Genomic DNA, 22,344 nt, shown 5'->3' with positions numbered 1-22,344 from the left:
AGTTGATAAACTTGGTAATTCTTTCAGAAAAAAACCTCCCAAAAAACTTCAATTCCCTCAGACTAATAAGTTTTGACAATTCTTTTTAGACTCATTTGAAAATTCCGATCACATCACAAATGAAGCCTTATGATGACTCTCTCTATATACATATATATAGATTGTCTATTTTTTTTTTAACATATAAATTATAATTGACATTTGATATATGAAGAACATCTGTTCACATGCATTAAAACATCATTCAGCACATTTGATTTGTTATAAATAATCAATTCTTCAATTAAAGTATTGAACTAGTTAATTTTACTGCTATTAATTTTGACTTTTTTACATTCGTATATAGAGTGCTAGTATATGTTTTCTTTAAAAAGAGGAAAATACATGAGATAGAAAGAAATTTGAACCTGTTCTCATACAAGACATTCATTAGTTAATTAATCATATGTTCCTGTAAAAACATTTAATAAAATTGCCAAAAATATCTTTCTTTTTTAGTGCCCCTGCCCCTGTCCCTTCAAACAAAACAATGGAAACTCAGCAGTGATTTTTGTCAGGACTGTGAACACAAGATGATTTATTATCAAAGGAAAATGTATTAAGGGTGGGGAAGAAATGTAATATTCCTAGGCTAAAAGCTAGACTATGTTCTACTTATTATAAAAGTCAATTTGTTTGTACTCCATTTTTTTCCCCTTATTTTAAAGATTTTAATTTCTATTGATCATTAATATAAAATGTTAAGTGGTGTATAGTACACTATACAGTATGTGTAGGCTGTGATATTTATAGATTTGTGTTGTTAGTCACTCACATGTTAAATTATTTTGTTGGCTCTTTAACTAAGGTAGACAGTGCAATACGATCACTTATATTAATATGATATTGGGAAGAGGTGGTCACATTTTTTCTCGGTGAAATGGATTTTAATTGTGGATTATTAATTATTTGACTTTTGAAACTAATTATTAACGTTATGATTTAATGTTTAATGTGATGTTCTGAAAGTGATTTGATTTGAGAATTTTTCTTCTATACTGGATATATAATTTGGGTTAAATACCTGGATAAAATAAACATTACAATATAAACAAATCAAAATATTTGAAGTGACGGTGTGGAAAAAATTGAATTTAAAGTTATATAATGTAACAATATGAAGGACAGGTGCAGATCTCATAGTCCAAATCAACATCTTCAACAAGGAGAATCTGTCAACATGCAGGTTGGTACATTGTTATTTGACGATATATCTTTCCACTCTTTTGTCAAAATTTTTATGGTACTTTTTTCTTGTTGATCAATATTGGGAAAACTTGTCTTTGTCACTAACAGACAAGTAAAGTACATGTTCTCAAAAGAGACAATTATAAAGTGGAAAAATTTTGACATTTTGTTCATCTTGTACAGATGTAAAAAACTTTGGTTATGGACATATCAAAATTCAAAGAGTTATATAAATGAACTGACCTTATAAAGACCTAGGAATATTATAGGAAATGGCTATTCTATTTTATTGAACTGCGGTACATTAGGAAAAATTGGTCAGTCTTAAGTCATTTCTTATGTGGTCAATATATCTATTTACATAATTGATACATTCTCATGTATACATAATTCAAAGTTACCTTTACAATAGGTAAAAAAGTTAAGGTGAGCTAAAGTTCTATGAAAATGAAATAGAACCCGCTTCCTTCTACTGCCATACTAGAGACAGTAGTAAATAAAACTAAGTGTTTTTTTCTAAGTAATATAAAATAAGTAAATTTTCCTTGATAGAATCCATTAACTAAAAACAGTTTGTAACAACAAAAAAATTAAATTTTGCAATGGTGTAGCATCTGTGAAAAGTACAGCTTTTCATGTAGCTCTTTTTCATGAATCTTGATTTTGAATAATAGCCCCCAAAAATGTTTTTGGACCAAACCGTACCATCTATACTGGGTGTTGTATGCCATAGTACTGTTACTTAGAACGTTATCCTAAAAAACAACAATTTTATGTTGTAGTAATGGTGTAACAACTTGTTAGCATCAATAAGTGTAGGGTGTTAACCAGAGTATATTGTTAATTGTATGTAATACATTTTTTGTAAACATTTCTATATTATGAAGTAAGGCATTTTTACACATATTTTCAAACCATGATCGATAGACCACGCTAGCTACACACTGGAGTGACTGGACTGTCATAGTTTTGCTGTTATTAAAGTTTGACTGACAAATTTCAAGGCTGTGGTGAAAGAGAATTTTGAATGTTATTTGTGACATAAGCACATGACCTTGTTGCAATAACACCTGATTAATACAGTACTTAAGCTTTGATAATGATTAGGTTCATTATGAATATTTTATAATCTGCCATAATCCAAGATAATCAATTTAACCAAGATTTATATACATTTCATCTCACCAAACTTGTTTAACAGTACTTAAAATGACCGAAAAAGATTATTTAAGGTAAAAAGTATTAGAAAATATTTTTGGTATTTTTGTGGTGGGTTTTTACTAAACTAATTCACTCGCTTTTAATGTCCTTGTACAATGAACAGCATGATGTAATGACATGGCAATTTCTGAAAGTACATGCATATCTTTAAAATAATTGACATTTTTTAATTCAATAGACTTCTTTTTATATTATTAAACTCATTTTTTATTCAAAATATTCTTATATGAATTTTTTATGTCATATTAATTTGTGTGATATCTTTTTTGTATGTCGAAACTATAAGCCGTTTACATGAAGGGACCCCATTGGAAACAAGCTTTAAAGCTTTCATGGGTTATCCCTGATGAAATATCAGCAAATTTTTTCCATGCAGTTAAAGATTATCTACACTCATAAAATACCATTATATTTTACAAAGTATGTGTTAGTAATGTCTTTATGTATCGTATATATTGAGTATTGTATTAACTCATATGCTTGATATTTTATTGAATAAAATATTATTATTATTATTATTACACATGATATATCAATCATCTGAACTCTTGGCTTTTGAGATAACTGGTCCCATTTCTTTAAATTTTTCTATTTCAATCACAAAATATGTTATACTGCTAATCCAAAAATCTTCACTGGTGATGGACCCAAAAACCACAGCTTACTTTAAGTCTTTGGTTGAAAAAATATGAATACTAGCAAACACATTAAGGAAAATTAAGTATGTATGAATTTCTTTTTTATAGGAGTAACTTATTTTAACCCACACCAATAGAGATTTTTATACTGAAGTTCTCAATGAAAGCATGTTAAATAAACACATTGGGGGCTATGTTATAAAAGGAAGCTGAAAAGATGTTCTATATTTTGAGACTTAATGTCAGAGAGGATGTTGGTTGTTAGGTGTGATAAATTTATCTTTTTCCATCAGTTATCAAGTATATAAAATATTGAAAATAAATTTTAATCTGTTAACAGCAGACATAATTTATAAAAAAAACAGACTGATTCATTTGAAAACCAAACCCTTGCTAAGTGCTCACAAAAGCACATCTTGGTTTACCACGAAGGAAAGGTGTCACTCTTTACGTAAAACATTTATCGATGCATGATACATGTAACATTGAAATGTCATAGTGAATTTTAATATGCATGAAAAGATGTCAAAAAGATTGAATTTCTAAACATGAGCCTAAATATAGGAAGCACTTAAGTGTTCATTACCCTTCTGCAGACTCTTAAGTTTCTAGACACCCGTGGTATTGACCTGACCAAGTTAAAGGGACAATAGTAGTGGGGGATATTCTATAAGTTTGGACAAGGCTATAAGATTTGGCTACTAAAGATGGATCGGTGGTTTACCTTTACCTATGTAAATAACTTATGTCTTGAGGTGACATCCAATGATTTATACTTCCATTCCAAATTTTTACGTCACTTAACATCGGTATCGTGTGTATTTACTACCACTGTTTCTCACCTGGACAAACATACCTGTGTACATTTACTTATTGAACCAATTAACTTTTGATTTTGGGGTTAATAAAAAGATAATTAACAAAGATCAATATTTTATTAGGTCTTACTTGACCAAGGGGCATTTGGTTTATTTGTGACTAGTGCACTTGAGAGTGACCAATGTATCAACACATGTGTGACGTAGTGTTTACATAGGATCATACATAAATAATCAAATAATATATGACATTTGAATTTTGTTTTCTATATTTGTTGCCCAACTCTTAAAGATAAGTTTGAAACTACACAATGAGTTTTCTAACTTAAATAGAACTTTGTTCGTGATTCTAAAGGCACTTAAACAATTATTAAAGAGGAGTGACCTCTTATAACCTCATTCCAAAAATCGAATAAAATTCTATTTCTGCCATTAATTTATCATGTAATTTCAAAGAGGTTAAACTGTTTTGAGACCAAGAATTATTAAATGAAAGAAAGAAATGAGTCACAGGCCTGAAGAAATATTGAGAGAGCAGATGTAAACATTGTATAGCTGTACACATTGTCTGGTGAATCATTGGATGACAGAATTTTGTCTGAACTCATATTAACATGACAAGATATATCTAGACAGTATTGGTTTATACTTAAGTTAATTAAAGGCACTTGTGGCTGTTTTCCAAACCAGAACAATAAAGTCACAGTAACTTTAGGACTTCCAGACATGTATTATAAACTTCACAATTCATCAAATATATAGCACAAAATAGTAGTCCGCTTAAATACAGAAGAAGAAGGAGAAGAATATTTTATTTCCAATTATGGCCCCCGAAGGGCATAAACATTACAACATCAATAATTTTCATAATACAATACAAACAATGAGATAAAAAACAAAAAATAAAATAAAGAACAATTTAAGTTCTTTAAGTAATATATAGATAAATAACCTATAATTTTAAATATACATATAAGGCATAACTTGATCTTAAATGAAGAATAGTCTTCTTTGAAGTGCATTTGTGATTTTGTTGTACTGTTTGTTTCCACAACATAAAAGATGCCATGTTAACATAAAAGTTGCCATGCTAACATAAAATATACTGAGAATTGGAAGCTAATGCTCAGATTATCTCCTGTGTGTGTGTTTCTGGGTGACTGAAATGATAATCTGTTGCCATCAGCTATTGTTTAAAAACAATGGAATGTGACAAAGTTTTCTTTTTTTTGTGACACTGTTTTATCATTGGCTTTAAATTTTCTGTGAATGAACTTTAAACAGACTAGCTGATTGTAAATATGTTTTTGTGGTTTGTTTGAGATCTTTCTGATACATTTGTATGGGGGTAATGAGTTGTAAAAGTTACGAAATAAACCCTTTTGCTCAGACTTTGCACCTGAGATAAGATTTCTATAAAAGATAATGTTGTTAGATCTTTGATCAAAATATTTTGTATCATTTGTTTTGTTTCTGATTAAAATTTTAATTGAACTATTGCATCAACAGTTTAGCCTTCAGTGGCGTCTTAAAAGTAACAAAAACAACTAAAGAAGTAAGACCTAAGGTTTAGTGTATATAAAGAAATGAAAGAATACAGGCTAAGACTTAGGACAATTTAGAGCTTGGCCTATAGTATAATCACTTTGTTGCAGACTATAGGTTGACCTCTAGTTGTCTTGATTTGTTATGGTCTCATTATCATGCAAGCACACTACATTTTGTTTCTACTTATATGATTATTTATATGGATAAAAAGGTGCAGATTTATATTTTCATTTTGATGGGACATAATTTAATTCTTAATTGAGCTTGTCAGTTGATAACAACACTGGGTAATAGTTGTGAAGAAAAAATATCGTGACACAAAAAGTGTATTTGATAATAATTTAACTATATCCCCACTTTAAAAAAGTGGGGTATACTGTTTTACCTCTGTCTGTCCGTCCATCCATTTGTTCATCTGTCAGTCTCTCAGTCCGTCAGTCCGTCTATCCGTCCCATGAAAATTTTTCGTCGCATTTTTCTCAGGAACTACAATACAAGGATTTCTGAAATTTGGTTTCAGGGTTTATATAGGTTGGCTATACCGTGTGATGCGTTTTCAGATTCGTCACTCAACAACTTCCTGTTTACCGAACACTTGTATCATTTTACACATGGTAGCCAAGTTGAAAATTTCGGCACATTTTTCTCAGGAACTACAATACAAGGATTTCTGAAACTTGGTTTCAGGGTTTATATTAGTCGGCTATACCGTGATCCGTTTTCAGATTCACCACTCAACAACTTCCTGTTTACCAAAATATTTGGGGGGGGGGGTATCATTAGTTAGCAGTAGCTCGCAGTTTCACTTGTTTTGGATGTAACACGTCTTCTGATTTGCTGAAAGTTTTTTGTCTATCAGCTCATAGACATAATTTTGTCATGTGACTGAGACGTCATCAATGATTTACTCCTTAAAAATGGAATCTAGAATTAAATTATATGGAATGACTGTAATATAATTTGACATTTTTATCCCAGTTTCAAATTGTGGGCATATCAGCAGATGAGATATTCAGTTGATTATGGTCATTTGTACTTACTAAGCAGTCTTCTTAAAACTGATTGACACTTCACTAGAAAAGCTTTTTCTCTATCCCTCAAAATATTGATGTTTGTTTGAAAGGATATGTATGAATACTTGTAGAGATATGGTGCACTTGATTTCTCATTCTATTTGATGATGAATATTATAGGGTTTTTGGCACAAATTGTCTTTCATTAATGGTGCGTTTGATTGGCTAACCATCTGATGATGTATATAGAGTTGATGTCTTGTATCTGTTTTTATGGTTGATTTCCAACTCTAGATTCCTCCAGATAGTTATCTACTAAATCACTGGCAAGAGAAACAAGGCAAATTGAAAACAATTAGCACTAAATATATTTTTTTATTTATTTGAAGAAATCAAATGGCTGTTCTATTAGACTTTTGAGTCTGTTATTTGCAGAGATATAGATTGGAGATGTTTATCTATAAAAGAGTAGAATCACTGGACATAAATATGTACGAATATCTTGAACTGTTTTATCTTTAGCTATTCTTACAATCTATTTTAAGGGAATTAGTTCATAATGAATTAATGATAAGGATCTGGCTTTTCTGAGTGTAGCCAAAATGGTGCTTCTGTAACTTAGTGTAAACTGGTGTCAAGGAATTTATATTTCCTTATTTCCCTGAGCCCAGTGTGCTTGCATGGTTTTATTTTTATGCCCCCGCTGTAGCATAGGGGGCATTAAGTTTTACCCTTGTCTGTCCGTCCGTACGTACGTCCGTCTGTACGTCCCAAAGTTGGTTTCCGTTCTCTAACTTTAGTTTGCCTCAACCAAATGTTATGAGACTTATACGAAATGCTTATTACCACAAAATACAGATCTAGATCAAGTTTGAATTTTGGTGGCATCACTTTAACTGTTCTAGAGTTATGCCCCTTTACAAATGAAAAATTGCTGAATTTTTCGTTTCCATTCTCTAACTTTAGTTTGCCTCAACCAAATGTTATGAAACTTATACACAATGCTTATTACCAGAAATTACAGATCAAGTTTGAATTTTAGTGGCGTCACGTTAAATGTTATGAAACTTATACACAATGCTTATGATCTTAAAATACAGATCAAGTTTGAATTTTGGTGGTGTCACTTTAACAGTTCTAGAGTTATGCCCCTTTACAAATGGAAAAATTGCTAAATTCTCTAAATTAAGATAGCCTCAACCAAGTGTTATGAAACTTATACACAATGCTTATTACCACAAATTACAGATCAAGTTTGAATTTTGGTGGTGTAACTTTTACTGTTTCTAGAGTTATGCCCCTTTACAAATGGAAAAATTGCTGAGTCTCCGTTCTCTAACTTAAGTTAGCCTCAACCAAATGTTATGAAACTTATACACAATACTTATTACCACAAAACTCAGATCAAATACAAATTTGGGTAGTGTCACTTTTACCGTTCTTCAGTTATGACCCTTTATAACTTTATTTTTTTTACAATAATTCTAATACTCCACAATGGTCAAATTTTGCGAGGACATATTTTTGTGATATTTGTGATTTAGTGATTTAGTGATTTAGTAATCTTAGTCACCAAATTTTTAAAAATTCACACTATTTGGATTTTACACATCAGTACCGCATACAATTAACAAAGCTTATACAGTAACATACAGTACCAATTGTACTACACCAGACAACAGTCTTATCTATATTGCCTAAATAATAAATATGTTACTTTTTGACTGCACCCATTAGTCTTTTTTGGATTAAAAATATTAAATGTCAATAATCAATACATATTTGGAGCATTATAGCAAATACTTTGTTTATCTACTATTTTGACACCTCCAGCAAACCCACTGGGCACAGTACCATTTATAGCTAAGCTCCAGAAATGTGTGAAGAGATGAAAAACAAATTTGAAAGGCATCTTATTTAATATTTATTCAACAGATCCCCATATGATAGATATTATTTAATTACTCCGTCTGTGATGTGTAATACATTTGACACCTGAAAATGTACCTCTTATTAAAACCTCCACCCCTGGGGCTCAGCCATATGGTCTGTAGGTACTTGACTAGCTTGCAAATTGATTATTTTTGTCTGTTTTCTGTGATGACAAAAGAAGTTAGATGTTTTTTGTTAAGGACAAAGAATTTTTTTTAAATCTAAACTGTATCTTCATGTTTTCCATTACATTTTTCATTAAAGTGTTCACTTTGTGCTTAGATCAGGATTTAAATAGATAATTTATTGTCTCTCATGGATTGTAAATTTATTTTCTGTCTCTCAAGTTGCTGTCTTTTTGAAGTTGGACTGTCAGACATTGGATTTTTTTGTAGAAATAAATAACATTTTTCAGCTACTGTTATGAATTTTTTGTAATGGTGAAAACTAAATGTAAATACTTTCAGTCTGTAAAATTGTGTGAGTAAATTAAAACAAGACACTTTATGAACTCATCCTTTAATTGCTTCAATAGGAAGATTTGATGTTACTTAAATATAATGACCTGAAAAAAGTGTTCATTTTATGAATAAGCTTACTTTTTTATCAGGAAAAAATCTATCTGAGTTGATTCATAGATTTTATGAATGAAACATAGATGTATATAGATAAACAATATAATTTACAAAGATCAGAGGTTGGAACCTGCTGGTGAAGAAAATAAAACATTTATCTAAACTACTGAAGATGGAGGGTGCAGGAGTGTGGTTTGGCTTTTATGATTTGTCATTAATTTAGGAACATAACCAGCTCACAGGAAGCACCAGTAATGATTATATAAAAATAAATATTTATCTGTAATGATGATAAAGGCAGCTGCTGTGCAGAAATTTATGATGAAGATGGTCTTAGGCTGTATCTTGTCAGACGTCAGGTGTTCTATGCTTGTAGGAAAAAGTATGTACAGCTTTGATTGATCTGTGACGGTTTTTAGATTGATTGAGTTAAGTCTGACTGAGAGTTGGAGTTTGTCAGATGTCAGGTTGTCTTTCAGAAACTTTGTCCAATAAAAGATAACATTACAAGAGCATTGAAAACCTCAAAAAACAATAAAATTGTTCAAAGTCTGGCTAAGGTCATCTATTTCTGAGGGTTGAAAAAAGCCTACAGTTCTAAAAAAATCCACATTTTATAAACAGTTAAACAAGGGAATACATATTTCATTGGTTTAAAAAGACTTACCAGTTACCGATAGCTGATGATCAGTTTTGATACAATCAGTATATCATACATGGATTTGAAAGTAATCATTTGAATAATGCATGAAATTTATGTTATTATAATAGAGAAATCACAAGGAGACTGTCTATCATAGACATCAGTACAGATAAGATCTGTTCTGTTGTATTAGTAAAGACTCCCTAGGGATTCAGATCATTGAAGCTGTATTGTAAGGGAAAGTGACCCATTAGGTAACTGTATGGATTCTACATTAATACTTTGATCTCTGTAGGTCATAATGACCATATGGGATTGAATGGTCAGTTTTAATGAGTATTGATGAAATGTAGCTTGTACTTTCACATTTGCAAGAAAGAAATATGACTATTTCCATGGTAAGGTTACATTTTAGGAGTTTTATTATCAGTAGTCTAGAAATCTTCACAAATGTTTGTGTCAAATAATTTAAGTCTAAAAAAATCAAAACAATTTGATGTTACATGTAACGGTTAAAGTTCTTTTCTTTGAATATTTAATATCTGAATTTAAAAATTTAACTGGACATTTTTCTTCTTAATTTTAATCTTGAGAAGTACTGTTTTATAATCTTGATGGCTTATTGTGGAATTTGTACCCTAGTTTAACCCTAGTCATTACAGGAAGGTTTATAATGAGCCTTTGTCCAATGTTCAGGACAGATAAATGAATTTATTTACTTTAAAGTTTCTCAATATAGACTTATCTAATATAAATATCAAATTATTTGGCCATGAACTGAAAACATGCAGACATTAGTTGATTTATTTAGTTTTGAAAATATTAGGAGATTGTGATTAAAGATATTCAGTTCTAACATGTCAAATTTTCATGTTCTGTCTTTATAAACCCTGAAACATTTACATAATTCTGATTAATTTTAAAAATCAAAATCCTCTAAAAATTTAAAGTATGCTGTAGATAGACATGGTTAGTAAATTAGTTGTTGAGAACATTGTTATAAGAAATTATGTCTGTCAGCCTTACAACTAATGATGGTGAATTTGAAGTAAGAATTTTAAAGTTATCCCAACCATCATTTTTTTGTTAGATATACCCATGAGGGCGTTAAAGAGGGTGGTTTGAGTGTCTGTATATATTTTATGTTCTTCCAGAGACAATGGTCTTTAATTGTAAAAAAGAAGGAATATTTACATCCCGCAACAACTCAAGTATGCCCAGATACAAACTATTTACTTCCACCTTTTTACAAATGGTGGTAGACTAACAGCCTATTAACCTTTTGCAGATTTTCAAAGTTTTTGTCAAATAAAGGAAAACATGTTGTTCAATATTTCGACAACAAATAAGTGATCAATATATTTTTGTTCAATATTTCAGTTTGCCAACAACAAATAAGTGATCAATATATTTTTCAAACTTTGTACAAAGACTGCTTAAGACTTGCCTTTTGACATGCTTATCATGCTCTTATAGCACAGTGTTGTTAATGACATTATTACTCTGTGTCATTTTAATGTCTGATTTATAAATCTTTTGTGTCATCTTTTTATAACTATTTCATAAATACATTAAAAATGTGTGTTATTTATAGTGAGTACAATTAATGAAAGTATATAATATATGTTAGAGGCTTGGCCAAATATATATCTTTTACATTCCTTCTGTCAATTAAAAGAGGAAAATCAAAATTAGAAATTGATATTTCAAAGAAATGTATTCAATTGTTTATTCAAATCAAAAGATAAAGAAAATAAGACACAAAATATTTCAAACTCCAGTAAGAAGATATTTCTGTGCCATAAAAAATAAAATACATTAAATTGCAAGATCTACTTCAATGCTATCAGTTTTGAAGTTAGGTAAAAAAGGAACAGAAGCTAAAATTACATCTTTTATGTGTTTTAGTTGGCAGAGTTTCTAAGTTCTAAAGTACAAGGAATTATTTGGGATGCAGAAAAGCAGATGATGTTAATTGCCTGCTCATCAAATTCAAACCTATATCCATTTTGAAGTTACAATTGTTCAATTAACATGTTTAATACTGAGCAGATGGGGAAGTAGACATTTTAAGGGTTGAATTATTCTTCCAGATGGGTTAATATATTCACATAGATAAACTAAAAAGATTCATGAATGCAACTTTTATCTCAATGTCAAGCCATTGTTTACACTTAAAAAATAGAAGAAACAAATAGACTAGAAACACTGCGCCTATCCCTTTAACATCACCAGCCCTAACTCTTCCCCTACCATCTACCTCCTAAAACCGGAGAAAAAAACTAGAAAAAAATCCATAGAAAGAAACAAAATGACAACAGAGATCAAATTACAAAAATATGTTACAGTAGAATATTTCTGTGGTTTTGTCTTTGCATATAAAATAGTACTGTAATCATATCAATCGTAATCGTATTAGTCGGATTAAATTTATCATGGTGAGTGATACTTTCATTTGATTAAAGCTACAAAATCATAAAACATGCAACTGCATATTGATATTTACATTATTATATAATTATATAACACATGCATTGCATTATTTTGCAAGTTTAATCCTATTATTTGATGTAATATTGACTTTTTTGTAATTTCAGACAATACTTGCTAAGGCTGTCTATGACAACAAAGCAGAAACCCCAGATGAACTTGCCTTTAGACGAGGGGATGTTTTGTCTGTTATTGAACAGGACACAGGTGGTCTGGAGGGCTGGTGGCTGTGCTCCTACAGGGGAAAGCAAGGAATTGCTCCAGGTAACAGGCTGCAACTCCTGACTGGGATGCAGGATTCAGACTACCAGTCTCCCATGACACAGAAACAGCTAAATAGAAGAAGCTGGGACGTTACACCAAACAAGGTAACACCATTATACATATAAAAGACAAAACTGAAAAAAGCAAATGCACAAATCGTTAAGATTCTTTTGATAAGTGAATCAATTAGATATTTCAAACAATGAAAATCTTTGAGCAACTAAAAATCTGCATTTCAAAAAAAAAAAAAAGTTGCATGTAGACTGTTTTAATCTGAGAAGGAGAAGTGGCATGACAAAAAATAGCAGTTATCTAAATAACATTGATACAAAATTACATCAAAATGCAGCAGAGGAGAACATTGTGTAATACATGTACATGCATCAGTGAAAATATATTTAAATGCAGGTGTGGGAAGATAATTTTCAATAACAGATTTGCAACTCTGCTACTACAAAAAATATTTCAAAATTGTTGAAATTTATAATGACAGGAAAAATTGTGTACACCATGTTGTACAGATGTTTACAGTTCTTCACAAAAAGAATGAACAATGTAACTGATAGACATCACAAAAACCTATTGAAAAAGAAATATGAAAAGTCAATATTTTTACTTGATATTTCATGTATTTACTAGTAAACCCAATTAACAAAGAAAACACAAAAATGTTAAACAACTACAGGCAAAATGATATAAATGATATAAAAAATGGAAAATCCAGCTGTAAACTAGAAGTTATTGCATGATTGCACAATTTACACATTAATTAATGTGGTATGTCAGTATCTTATGTAATTTACATAATCATCTCAGCTTTGATGTTAGTTTCCTGGAGGAAAAGATGTTCATTTCATGTGGTCTCTGCCATCTTTCTGTAGCCATGTTACACAACAGTTGCAGTGATCAAAAGTTTAGAAAAAGAAAAAAAAATTACATTATTAAAATCATTTTCACCAATTATTGAATTCCTTTAGGTACATTGAGAAGTTGAAAATATTTGGCTTCTTAATCATTGAATGACAGTTATACTTGAACATTTTTTAAATATGAAATTTCAACTAATATGCAATGCAGAAAAAAAATGCTATGTATGTTTATCAAACTTTAGAAAAGTAACACACTTTCACTGTATTTTAAATTCTATCAGATATGAATAACAGCCTTGTTTTGTCCAGATTCTGATTTTCATCTCCAATCTAATTGTAAGAAATAAATGGTAATAACAGACTTTTTCACTAAATCAAGAGCAGACTTGAACTTCTGACACAGGAATAAAATTAATTTCTTCTGACAGTTTTTCCAATCATAAGAAAATGGTTTCCTCTATTTAAAATTTGTTAAGGGTCTGTTGAGTAAATTATCCAGATTTCATGCTCATAATGAGATGATCTGAATTACTGGCCATCATTGTGCTTTGGTTTCACAGTTGGTGTGTGGGCAATTAGTGGTTCTGTGATTAACTGAACTGGTGTCCCATTCCTTCATTTTGTCCTTTTGCTATTAGAAAAATCTTTTAAGGGTAAAATTTTCATGAATTTCAACATTCATCAAAATAGTAAAAAACCAAACCAAAACAAATCACGTAAACCAAGATGGCCACCTACCAAAATGGTGCTTTCCACCTGTTCCTGACCAACTACAACAGAAAATATTCAATGCTCAACAATTGCCTCTGGGCACGAGCCGACCGTGCGAGGGCTGTATAGCCAGTCAGGGTTGTTAAAAACTCCCATCATCAATTTCAACATAGAATAGTTGACAGAAAGGAAGTGACATCTTTCAATATTAACAAAATGCAGAAATTGATGTTTAAAAGAGTAATTAGACATGGAAAATCCATTTAATATGTTGAAGACATCATTATTTCAAGACCAGTAACTCTTTCAAAACATGGTACAAGTTTCTTTTGAGTATCTGTCAAACCCAGTTTTGTTGCAGTTTTAAAATTATTTAAACAGGGTTGTGGATTGAGATTTTATAAATTCATATTTGTTATGTCAGTCATATTTCATGCCATAGTGAACTTAAAATTTCAATACTCATGTTATATAATTCAATATAGTCTGACACATCAAAATATCAGTACATGCTACCATAAAAAGAGCTTGACTAAATAGGGAAAAAATTCCCCCCAGTGATGACAAATTTGAATGCACAGACTGGTGAACTCACTAGATAACTTTGTATGATATTTTGTTTTGAATCTATATACAGTCTAATTACATTTAACTGATAGAAATAATGGTAAGCCGTACATTCAAATTCACTCAAATGAGTTATTGCTTTGTAGAAGAAATTTGAAATGAATATGAATTAAAGGAAGTTAAATAATTGTCATTTTTCCATTTGAAAGTCTGCGTGAGAAGTTTATAAATGTATTAAGTGTCTACAGACAGATTTAAATGAAACTTGATATGTTTACAATGTATATACACCGAGAAAGATACTGAGAACTTAATTCAATTTAAATGCAAAAGAAAAGTGTTTTCTTTTTGATATTTTTGGTAGAAGAATTTGAGATATTTTTGTCTTTGACACTTATAGTGTGTCTGTGTTAAATGCTGGAATATAAAGCTTTGGAACATGCTAAACTGACTATTGAGATACAAACAGACCATTCAGTAATGTCTTAAAAGTTATTTAAATTTCTTCCTCTTATCATGCTTATGTACCAACTACCATGGAGAAACTTGATATTGTTGTAAAAACCATTCAGATTCCATTGAAATATTTACTCAACAAAGAATTTATTTCTTTCTTTTTGGTCTAATAAATATGAAATGAAACTATTTTATTTTAAAAAATTTAGAAATGGTCTAGTAATCAGTGAAAAAAACACTTTGAATTGAGGCCAATAGTCGGTACACTTAATAATAGGGTATAGTTTACCTATGTAAACATTGGTATACCTGGTGTCAGTTTATTAAAAATGATTATACCTTTTTATTACGTGACAAGATAAAAATTAATCATCTCATCTTTGATTTTGAAGCAATATTTCGTAACAAAATAAAATTCACACCTTTCATATTGGACAAAAGACAATTTGTCATGTGTGCACTCTGTCCCAGTGACACTTTTATTAAAAACTTTGCACTTTATTTGTGTACTTAGTCTAAAATCAAATCTTTTAAGATAGTTTCAGTTCATCTTGTGAGGAATAGATAATTACATAATATACATATATACAGTATGTCAAGCTCTTAGTTGTCCTGAGTTGGAAAAACAAGTGAACAATTTGAATAGAGCCTATCAAAGTATATTCAAAGATCTACCATCAACACCAGATATATCCATATAACTAAAAACATTAAGATATAACTAAAGACCACAACTGAAAATCTACCATCAACACCAGATATATCCATATAACTAAAAACATTAAGATATAACTAAAGACCACAACTGAAAATCTACCATCAACACCAGATATATCCATATAACTAAAACATTAAGATATAACTAAAGACAACAACTGAAAATCTACCATCAACACCAGATATATCCATATAACTAAAAACATTAAGATATAACTAAAGACAACAACTGAAAATCTACCATCAACACCAGATATATCCATATAACTAAAAACATCAAGATATGACTAAAGACCACAACTGAAAATGATCCTTAAATAGGACAGGCACATAAATATCTAGTATAGTAGTGAACTTTAAAAAAACAAACTATATTACATTTGTTATTTCGGGGCCTTTTATAGCTTGCTATGTGGTATGGGTTTGGCTGATTGTAGAAGGCCGTACGGTGACCTATAGTTGTTAACTTTTAGGTTATTTGGTCTCTGGTGGAGAGTTGTCTGATTGGCAGTCATACCCTATCTTATTTTTATATGTGTATTATTAAAGACAATATGTTGTTTTCTTGATGTTTGTTTTGATGAGTAACTGGTAGTGTATTGTTAACATACACCTATATATCTCCTTTTATTATACCCCACGCAATGAGTTGCGGAGGGTATAATGTTTTTGACCCGTCTGTCTGTCCGTCAGTCTGTCAGTCCGTCAGTCCTGTTTCTTGTCATCGCAACTCCTCTCAAACTACACAACAGAATTTCACCAAAACCTTTTTAGATAATAAGGACATACTATGTAGTTGTGCATATCGACAGGAAATTACGATTCAATTCTTTTTCTAGTAGTTACGCCCCTTTGAACTTATTTACTTTAATGTACTACTGCAACAGTTTGTCATCGCAACTCCTCTCAAACCACACAACAGAATTTCATAAAACCTTTTCAGATAATAAGGACATACTATGTAGATGTGCATATTGACAGGAAATTACGATTCAATTTTTTTTCCAGGAGTTACGCCCCTTTGAACTTATTTGCCCAATATACTACTGCAACCTTTTGTCATCGCAACTCCTCTCAACCCACACAACAGAATTTCATGAAACCTTTTCAGATAATAAGGACATACTACGTAGATGTGCATATGGACAGAAAATTACGATTCAATTTTTTTCCAGGAGTTACGCCCCTTTGAACTTATTTGCCCAAAATACTACTGCAACCTTTTGTCATCGCAACTCCTCTCAAACCACACAACAGAATTTCATGAAACCTTTTCAGATAATAAGGACATACTACATAGATGTGCATATCGACAGGAAATTATGATTCAATTTTTTTTCCAGGAGTTATGCCCCTTTGAACTTATTTGCCCAATATACTACTGCAACCTTTTGTCATCACAACTCCTCTCAAACAACACAACAGAATTTCATGAAACTGTGTAGATAATAAGGACATACTTTGTAGATGTGCATATTGACAGGAAATTATGATTCAATTTATTTTTCTGATACAATTTTTTTTTCTCACACTTATTTTATTTCTCCAATGACAATGTGGGGACGTGGGGTATGTGAGCACGCTCACTAAGGTTCTTTCATTTTGAATGAAAAATATCTGTTACAAAAAAGATAAATGAAAGTGTTAACTTGAATGATGTTGGCTAGTTTATATTTGTTTTCTGTCCATGTCTCATCTTCTTAAATTAGAAAATAAATAAATACAATTTCAGTTTGCCAACAAAAATTTTCTCTCATGGTGGGCTATAAACTATTGATGTGGCTTTGGGTCTAATAAAATGTAATATTAAGTATTTTGGATCTATTAGCTGTTCTTGAAAGTTCTGGATAGTATTGGTCATAAATAAAATAATCTAGATATCAAAATAAGTGATCCACATGTAAAACTCATAAATAAATCATGATAGGACAATTGATGACAATTTACATGCTAGGATGGACTGAAAAAGTGTTTGTTTTGGTTGAATTTAGTCTGAGTTCGTCAAGGTGTGAAATTATGCATACCTTTATATGAAAGTATTAATACAAATACATTGGAGGTATGTGGATTATGAGTTACGGTTATTAAAGGTCAAATTGGTAGCCGTTTGTATGCATATTAAATTAGGATTGGCCAAATCCAAAATTTGTAAAGTTGTTACCTGTTTTCTTTTTGAAAATCCTGTTTTTAAAGCTTTAAGGTGGGAAGAATCATTTTGTTACTCACATACTTCAAATGTTTTATTTCAAATCAATTTCTTTGGTTATTAAAAGGGGTGGAAATCTAAGAGCTATCTTGTCTTGTCATAAATTTTGTCATTCGTACACATATGTTTATGACAAAAGCGTTAACTATTTTGATGAATTTGAAGAGAAATAAAAAGTCTGTCAGAAGAATGGATTTGTTTACAAGGACAAGTAATTTTCATTTCTTGAGTGAACTTATTTGTGCTATATCACTCTTCTGTGCATAGGAGAAAATAAAAAGGCTGTCCTTGTTATATTGGTTGGTATGAATTTTTAGCCTTGCTGAGTCTTTTGATAAGGTACCATTTACATTACTTTAGAAGGTAAATTAAATCTGACGTGACTAGACGTGCGCAAAGTTCTATATCTATTGCTGCTTCATATAAAAATTCATAATTGTGTAACCTTGTTTTCGCTTTACTTTTTGGGTCAACATGTGAACCTATACACAATCTGATGAATTTCAGGACTAAAGACTGCTAGGACAATTTCCACTTATGTTTAATATGAATGGTACAGTTTAGATTGGATAAATATTCTATTATGAACAGATTGAGTGAACATCAATATCTGTTATAAAGTATTATGTCCATGTTGAGAGTTCTGTAAATGTCAGTAATTATCCCAATGATAGAACTCCTGTCAGGGAACAATTTAATTGTAGAAATACTGATAAAATCCTCAATTATTGTTAATTGATTTCCATGTAGAATGGCAGTTAAATCTTAGCATTTGGTGATGGATGGTGCAGGATTAGATTGGAATTCGTACAATGTAGAGGTAGATTTTGTTTTTTATGTTAAGAACTCTGACCACAACATTTTTGTAAGATAATAGATAGGTTTGGGAAGATATTAGGTTTTCTTTGTCTGCTCATCCTGTCTCTGAAGCTTTTTCATGAAAATTGTTCAAAATACAGAAATTTACTCTAAAAATTAAAATTCATTCCCACTTGTCTCTGTATATTGGGAACAGTACTTGTTCCTTGTAATGAAAAGCAATGATATGAGGTAGGCTTAAAACATATGAATTGCAGCTTTTAGTAAATTTCTTGTTTTCTCAACCCATTTTGGCCATTGCTGCGATTCTAGCATAAGACCATCAATTAGTGGTATACTGATACCTGACTAGTTATGCTGAGATGATGGCTATAGTGGAAGGATAAGGTTAATTCAATTTTGAAGGGAGTTCCTACACATAGAACCTTGTCAAATATTGTAGTAAATGTATCAAAATAAAGTGCAACACTAAAAACAGAGTAAAAAAATATTCTTGTAATATTTAGCCACTTTTTAAGTGCAATATCATTTAAATATCATAAAAAACAAATTCCATAGGAAATACATGATTACTCTTATTCTGTTGTATTCCCCACAAGAATATTGAAAGACTCAAAACGACAAAAAAGTATAATTATTCTCACAGGAAAGGAAATAAGCAGCTTAGCCCTGACCTGGACTTTTTATGTTCAGTATTTTTGTTGATAACAGTTACAAAATTGCCTAGTTTAGGGTTTAATAGATTTGCAAATATCCCCAGAGAAAGATCTATTGTTAGAGAGTTTGTTTAAATCTCCATTAATCATTAACGATCTTTTTTTCTGTTTGATAGACTTCAAACAGCACTCAATATCTTCACAGTTATGACTAATAAACAAAGAAAATTGATTGCACATACTGAATCACATTTGGTATGGTAGGCAACATCAGATTTCTGTTTTCTCTATTATTTCAGAAAATTTGATTAATTTTGGTGGGTTTTGAGACTTCACAAAGCTATTATTACATAATCATTGACATAAATGCATTGCTAGATTTCTTTTTATGTGATATTGTTTTACAACAGATGTGGACCCAGTTGAATAGAACTTGGCAGTTTTATGGTACATAAAAAAAACGTTTGTTGTCAGAGTTTATTCCCTGGTTTTAGTTTTTACATGCATTCTGTTGCTTGCCTCCTTCTTTTTGGTATACCTGTGAGTTGCTAACCCGATTAATTCAGTCGTTATATTCCACTGATCTATGATTACTTCATTAACAAGTAGGAGAGATCGATTACGGGGAGGGACTGAAATATTTGGGTTAGTGTGTTGCCAGAATATTTTAAAACCTGTATGTTGGTCAAAGTTAAACAATGCAGAACAATATTTCATATGTGGTCAATTTAAGGAGAAAAAGTGAAAGTGAGGGTGTAAAAGATAATGACTGATAATGTCTTGTATTTGAGGGTGTAAAAGATAATGACTGATAATGTCTTGTATCTGCCAACAGACTTGTACTTTACCAAAAGTTATTTCTATTTATTTATTTTTCAAGAATGTTGATTTGCCCTTCGAGGACTGTCTGTAAACTTTAAATAACTTTTTAATGTCTGTGAATTTCATTTAGGCATCATTGCATGAAGATTTTATTATCAAGAAGCTATTTTGATTGAATTGTTATTTCTTGATCTGGGTGGAGATGTTTCTTAAATTGAAATGTTGATGTATTCCCTATAAAACAGAACAAAAACTTGCAGCTCATTTTTCATTGTTCTAATTTTAAATCAAATCACAGCTAGTACTTTAAAAGACCATAAAAAAAAGTCTTAAAATAGATGAATTGAACTATTAAGAGTTTTGCTAAGTAATATTGACATTTTTTTTCAGTCATGCAAAATTCTATGAACAAACTGTCTGAGTATAGGTAAAATTTTCTACCTAAGTAGGCAGGGGAGGAAACATCTTGATATTATTGACAAAACAAAACAAAAAATAATCTGCAATGTTATGTGACGAACAAATCTTACAAATCCCATGCAGACATTGTATTGAACTGATCAATAGGATATTCAGAGTCTGTATGTTTTATAAGAGAAGCTTTTACAGGTAAGCTTGACATCTTTTGAATTATATGTGACACTTTTAAAATACCTGGCTTGTCAAGCAGTAGATAGACTACTGTGACTGATAAATAGATACTGAACTTGACATAATTAACCAACTTTTTTGGCCAGTTTGACAAATTTTATAGTTAGTGTCTTGCCCATGGCTGTATAGTTATAAAAAATGTCCCGTTTTGATCATGAATAAAAATGAAGATGCATATTGACTTGAAGTGACTCCACCTTTGAAATGAAGTATTCATATGTATATAACTTGACTTGAATGTTTGTCAAAACTCCAAATTTTATGGTCCAACAAACAGATTAGACTTATTTATCTCACCTAATTATGGCTCATAGCCCTTTGGTATTTTCACATTAATTTCTATGAGACTTTTGTCAGTGAAGTAATGTTGGTTACCTCCATATTCAGCCCCTACAGAGCTACAGTGTTACAGAAATTCATAATATTTGCATTGAAATCCATTTTTTAAATGATTCAGGCATTCTATATATTAAAGCTTTACTATGGAAAATACTTAAGTAAAACAAAATCACATTGTTAATATTGTGCACTTTCCCTATTGGCACTGTTCTTAAAAATATTCTTCACAACTCTTAGGTGTCTAGTAACTTGTTGGGCAAACATAGGATTGCCAGTGCAAAGATAATTTTGATATATAAATTTATTATAAACCATATAAAAAGCAGACACCTCAGATGGTACTACTGGAAGGAAGCAAATAAAACAAATGGTAGGCACTAAAAATTAGATGGGAGTTTAGTTATCCTCAATGTATTTTAAGGGTCCTCTATGGCATCAGAAATAATTCAGTTGTAAACAAAAAGCATTATTTCATGTTAAGCTACTTCCAGATGTAACTGAATAAAAATCACAAGTTCTAACCTTCATATGCATGGCAGTAGATGATTGAAATATGATGGAATTTGTAGAAAATACCAAATGTGTTATATATAATGTAAAGGTGTGAAAACTTTCTTGATATGATGGGCTAGATTGTTAGTAATTATCCTGTGATGTAACAATACCAGCCTCAAAATTAATTATATACAGATCCCCTTAACTTAACATTGGAGTTAAACAGCTATCAATCAATCAATCACCTAATTTTTGAAATTTGAGGATGTAAATAAATTCAGTTACTCACATGAACATCTTAAGTCATTGGTTAATGAAAAATGTGGAAGTAGGATATTTCTTGGAGAGACATTTCTGGTTATATAAGTGAACTGACTTGTTGGATGTCAAGTAGCCAATTATAATGTCTGAATGTCAGTTTTGTCAAAAGTTATATCTTGAGACTTGCTCTTCCATGTAAGGAATTTCTGTAGATTCATCTGTTTTCACATTCCATCTTGCAAGAAAAAAAAGCTTTATTCCTTAATTATTGACCAGTTGTTAAGTTATTTTATTTGGTGTTTTCCTACATAAACACAATGTGCTGTCTCTAAAAGGCAGGAAAATACAAAAGTTTGAATATGCTGTGACCATATGTACAGCATCCAAAACAGTTGAAGAATTGGAT

At 30.7% G+C, this 22,344-nt stretch overlaps 1 protein-coding gene across 2 annotated transcripts in view; it reads left to right on the top strand.

Moving 5' to 3' along the window:
- The window catches only part of LOC127703041 (breast cancer anti-estrogen resistance protein 1-like), a 60,149-nt gene that overhangs the window by 19,852 nt on the left and 17,953 nt on the right, over positions 1-22,344 (top strand). Inside the window, exons 1-2 of one of the 2 annotated variants that reach the window (XM_052207429.1) lie at positions 843-1,225; positions 12,213-12,473. In XM_052207429.1, coding sequence (XP_052063389.1) covers positions 1,157-1,225; positions 12,213-12,473 — 330 coding nt within the window. In that variant the 5' untranslated portion in view covers positions 843-1,156. Of the gene's footprint in view, positions 1-842; positions 1,226-12,212; positions 12,474-22,344 lie in introns of those variants that run through there. The other variant, XM_052207430.1, reaches the window with a different exon arrangement.

Source organism: Mytilus californianus, unplaced genomic scaffold (assembly GCF_021869535.1).
Source record: "Mytilus californianus isolate M0D057914Y unplaced genomic scaffold, xbMytCali1.0.p SCAF_5, whole genome shotgun sequence".
Taxonomy (NCBI): Eukaryota; Metazoa; Mollusca; class Bivalvia; order Mytilida; family Mytilidae; genus Mytilus; species Mytilus californianus.
This window is presented reverse-complemented; position numbering and strand designations above follow the sequence as displayed.